At 45.8% G+C, this 5233-nt stretch overlaps 1 protein-coding gene across 1 annotated transcript in view; it reads right to left on the bottom strand.

The window, feature by feature from the left end:
• Positions 1–620: 620 nt before the first annotated feature.
• The window catches only part of LOC310801354 (solute carrier family 22 member 6-A-like), a gene marked incomplete at both ends in the record, with an annotated part of 10032 nt that continues 5419 nt past the window's right edge, over positions 621–5233 (bottom strand). The window contains 7 exons of the mRNA XM_083665348.1: positions 621–744; positions 908–1114; positions 1297–1405; positions 1823–2037; positions 3356–3471; positions 3660–3783; positions 4245–4413. Coding sequence (XP_083521474.1) covers positions 621–744; positions 908–1114; positions 1297–1405; positions 1823–2037; positions 3356–3471; positions 3660–3783; positions 4245–4413 — 1064 coding nt within the window. The remainder of the gene's footprint in view (positions 745–907; positions 1115–1296; positions 1406–1822; positions 2038–3355; positions 3472–3659; positions 3784–4244; positions 4414–5233) is intronic.

Below are 5233 nucleotides of genomic sequence, written 5' to 3' on the forward strand. Positions count from 1 at the left end.
TATCTGTGTGAAGGTTTTACCTGTGTGAAGGTGTTACCTGTGTGAAGGTGTTACCTGTGTGAAGAATCTGTGTGAAGGTGTTACCTGTGTGAAGGTGTTATCTGTGTGAAGGTGTTATCTGTGTGAAGGTGTTACCTGTGTGAAGGTGTTATCTGTGTGAAGGTGTTACCTGTGTGAAGGTGTTATCTGTGTGAAGGTGTTACCTGTGTGAAGGTGTTATCTAGCTGCAGGTAAATACCAAAGGCAGAACGCTGCATAAGTAGGTGGGCAGGGTGGTGGAGGCATGAACCACTGCCTAACCTTAACCAGTCTAAGTTAATGCCTAATCCTGCCTAACCGCCACGTAAGTCGTAATTCCAGTAACTCTTACGCAACGTATCTTTAGTTTTTGACGTATCTTATGTCTAAACAGGCGGTCCAACGCTGGTATAGCAGATAATACAATCCCCCAGGCCGTATTTCCTTGGTCTGCAGAAACAGTCCCCCAGAACCTATTCCTTTGGAGACTATGTTGGGAACTTTCAAAGGGTTCTCCCACAGGGACAGCAGAACCTTCTGGAACCTAAGAGAGTACATTAATAGTATGCTGCCTTCTGAACATTCTCCCCACTGCTGATTGGTCACCGGGCGTTCAGCCCCGTAGTTTTCCCATCATCCTCTGCTCCTGCTCCATCCTTCATCTCCTGCAGCGCCAGACTCTTCTTCTGGACCTCGTCCTCCTGGGTATCTACCCGCAACTTAGCCCTGTTACACACACACACACACACACACGCACGCATGTTATACAGCTGGCTTCACCTTAGCCCTGGCACTCACACAAACGTACATATACTGTATGCACAAACACACAGACAGACAGACAGACAGACAGACAGACAGACAGACAGACAGATAGACAGACAGATACCATCTCTCCTCCACGTCATCGATGGTATCAGGCAGGGGTACATTGAGGGTCTCAGGGAGGAAGCAGGCGAAGACCGCTGCGACCACAGCGGCCCCCCCGTACACCAGGCCGGGCAGAGCGGGCAGGACCTCGTCTAGGATCAGGACAGCTGGCGCTGCCATGGAACCAATCCTCGCCATGGTGTTCGCTAAACCCAGTCCTGTTTGTCTGGAAGGGAGATGGGGGGGGGCGGGAGGGGGGGGGATGATGTGGTAGATGAAGAGGTGAGGAGTGCTCCTTAATTATCACCTGACTGTAGTGTGGGAGTATCATTATTCATATCTGCATAGTTGCAGTGTGTGTGTGTGTGTGTGTGTGTGTGTGTGTATGTGTGTGTGTGTGTGTGTTACCTGATGACAGTAGGGTAGAGTTCCCCGGTGAACAGAATAACACAGGTGAAGGATGCTGAGGTGAAGCCCTTCCCCAGACAGGCCAGGGCAGTCCTTAACGTCTGCATGTCTGTGGAGGAGCGTGAGGGTGTGTGTGTGTGTGTGGGGGGGGGGGGTACCATAGAACCTCCACTCTATTAACCATACAATAATACACAACAAAATATGACTACTCAGTAACTAATGAAGTAACTACTCAGTAACTAATGAAGCAACAAATGTAACTACAAACTGCTTAGGCTAATCAACTACGGCCAAGGTTAGGGCCAAACTTTTTAAAAAAGTTTTAAAAAGATGAAACACCCCTTTAAAGCTCCATTTGCCTCATACCAGCTCAGCATGAGAAACACTGATGATATTTCACCTCAACTATATACAATGCAAACATAATGTAAGTGGTGTGTGTGTGTGTGTGTGTGTGTGTGTGTGTGTGTGTGTGTGTGTGTGTGTGTGTGTGTGTGTGTGTGTGTGTGTGTGTGTGTCTAACCTGAGGGAATGAAAATGTTAGCCAAGATGGTGAGGGCAGAGAGGATGAGACAGGTGGACTGGGTAATGCGTCGCCCCAGGTAACTGAGCATGCCCAGTGCCACCAGCTTGGCAGGGAAGTCCACGGCGCCGAAGATGATCTGCATCAGGTAGATGTTGACCCCAAACTTCTGCAGGTCCATGGCCAGGCCGTAGTAGGCGAAGCTGGTGGAGAACCTGGAGGAGGAGGGAGAGAGCTGGATAATCAGTTCAATGGATGTTCTGAAGATGGCGAAACCATGGCAACGTGTTCGCTTGTCCCGCTAAAAATCAACCGAAGGAGAAATAAGGAGACGTCTTCCAGGTTGTTCTCTTCTTTTACATTCTGGAGTGCCAAAAAAAAGTTTTGTATAAATTAAGAAAAGTTTCAAAAGCCGATATATGTTTCTTGAGTTCTATTAATTATCCTTTTCAATGTTTTATATATATGGTTAGTTGATAAAAGGCCATTATTACCTTAATGAGAGTGTCTTTGTATATTGTAGTCTATTGTATATTTCTACATTTGTGTCCCTATTTTGGCTACAGTACATCATCATGTCAAGAATGACATTAAAATCCAGAAATGATGCATTTCTGTAGGGGACCCACGCAGTCATTCTGTTACCGTCATTCTGTTACCGTCATTCTGTTACCGTCATTCTGTTACTGGATGTAAATCCACTTCCCTTACTGTAGCTCAACAACCAAAAGAGATATTTTCAAACTCGCCACTCTTTCTGCGGACATATTTAAAATCTTAATTTGGAGCATTTAAGAGTTTTGGGGAAACGTGGTTACATAAAAAACCCAGGGAGATGTTATTGTCATTCCGTTATCAAACTTTGAACCTGCACAGTTCTCAAAGTAAATGTGTTTTGGTATTTTCAGTTGGAATTGTTAGAAGTAATCCTAATCCTAGTTGTATGGTTTGTAAAACTTTGCTATCAAGGGTTTTTGTGTGGCATACATTTGAAAGTGAACAATCGAGTGCCAGCATCATTCTGTTACCATGGGACTTTCCCTGGGCAAATGGAATATTAATGACAGTCATCCAACATGCTGTAATAGAAAAAAGACCATGCTCATCAACAGTTTTCATCTCTAATCATGAAAGGCACCAGCAGCCACTGGGGTAGGGGTTCCTAGAGTAGATCTATGCACCTGTGTAGACATGATCTATGTAGATATAGATAGAGTAGATCTGTGTAGATATAGGTAGAGTAGATCTGTGTAGATATAGGTAGAGTAGATCTATGCACCTGTGTAGATTTAGGTAGAGTAGATCTGTGTAGATATAGGTAGAGTAGATCTATGTATCTGTGTAGATTTAGGTAGAGTAGATCTGTGCACATGTGTAGATATAGGTAGAGTAGATCTATGTAGATATAGGTAGAGTAGATTTGTGCACCAGTGTCGATAAAGGTAGAGTAGATCTATGTAGATATAGGTAGAGTAGATCTATGTAGATATAGGTAGAGTAGATCTGTGTAGATATAGGTAGAGTAGATCTTACCAGACGACCATGAGACAGACTGATATCTTCCTCATGACTGGGGTGCGGAACAGGTCGTACGCTGTGTGCATAGACTTGCTGGACTGGACCTCCTTATGCATGTGAGACTCAAGCACCTGTCACACACACACACACACACACACACACACACACACACACACACACACACACACACACAGGTCATTAGACTGGACCTCCTTATGCATGTGAGACTCAAGCACCTGTCACACACACACACACACACAGGCAGGCACACGCACACACACACACACACACACACACACACACACACACACACACACACCTCCATGGTGATCTTCTCAGCCATCTCAGGTTTGCCGTTGATCCTGGCCACACGGTGGATGTGTTTCAGAGCCTCCCCAGAGCGCCTGTTCAGGACCAGCCAACGAGCTGACTCTGAGTACCACCTACGGACCAATCAGGAACAGGCGTCCAGACTGTCAGACTAGAGATGTGGAGACTCTGAATAGACTGTCAGACTAGAGATGTGGAGACTCTGAATAGACTGACAGGAATCTAGAACCTAAACATGTAAAGTAGTATTCAGGATCATCAACATATGAGCAAAATGTAAACAACCTGGGTTCCAACCTTGGTCCTCTGCACACCACAAGACTGTGTTAGCCAGTTGAACTAAACTCAGCAGGCTGACATGGCATTGTGGCTTGCAGATGACCCGGTATTGAACCCAGTAGGGTCACATGACTGTACCAGCCTCACCTGGTTGTGGCTAGATGGTGTATGCCTACCCTCATAATTCCAAAGTCAACTCACGTTTAGCTACAAAAGTTTCACTTTGCTTGCCTCTCCCCATTACAATGAGCCTGTCCTCCGATTTCTACCTCCACCAGCCTCCCCTGACCCTCACCAGCTGTAGGTGAAGAAGAAGAAGAAGGGAGCGCAGACAGCCACCTGCAGCTTGCGCCAGTCCCTCAGGCTGTGGGCGATGCCGGCCAGGACCATCTGACCGAAGGTGAAGAAGAAGGAGTTGAGGGTGCCCACCAGGGTACGGGTCTTAGTGGGGATCCACTCCACCTCTGTGTGTGGAGAGACCAGGATGTTAGATAACAGTGTCTCTGCCACTCCACCTCTGTGTGTGGAGACACAACCCCACAGGCATTTTAGAAAAAATGATGTTGTATTAAAGGGCCGCATTGTAAGGTGTGTGGGACAGGATCCAGGCGCAGACAGGAGACCAGACAGTTGAAAGGCAAAGCCACTTTACTGGTCGGAATCCACAGAGTAGAAAGGAACAGACTGAGGAAAATAACAAACCAGGGAACTGAACTAAATAAACTAGAGCCTAGATCAAATGACAGGACAACGAGGACCATGAGAGACAAGCCACACTGGGAGATACAAAACACACAACTTAAATAGAAAGGTCATAATGAAATAATAGGATGCACCTGTTGTGCCAGAGTTCATGAGGTGGTCACTACCGCCCCTTAGTGTCCAGATGGATGACGTATGACATTTCACACAGCTACAGAGCTGAAGTGTGACGTGGCTAGCCTGTTTGTAAAGTTAGCGCCCAGAGACAAATAGTAGAATCCTCTAAACCCCCATTCACCAGCTTTTTTGTGACTGAGTCAAACAACCTTACAACATATTTTATTGAGAATTGCTCCTAGCTGTATTTGGCTTAGCCAAGAAGCAAAACTGGCTGGCATGGGCCTTTAATATTTTTTTTGGTTGTGTCATTGTGTATATCGGTCATGACGGAAAAATGATATGGTGCAGAAATGACTAAATCCAAACATTGTATGAACATATGTAAAAGGATGTTGATTCACTGTCTTGTACCAACCATAGACTATGGAGAATAACTGTGGGACAACGTTAAAACCAAAAGTT

The sequence above is a fragment of the Argentina silus genome (assembly GCF_951799395.1).
Source record: "Argentina silus genome assembly, chromosome: 2".
In the NCBI taxonomy this organism is placed as follows: domain Eukaryota; kingdom Metazoa; phylum Chordata; class Actinopteri; order Argentiniformes; family Argentinidae; genus Argentina; species Argentina silus.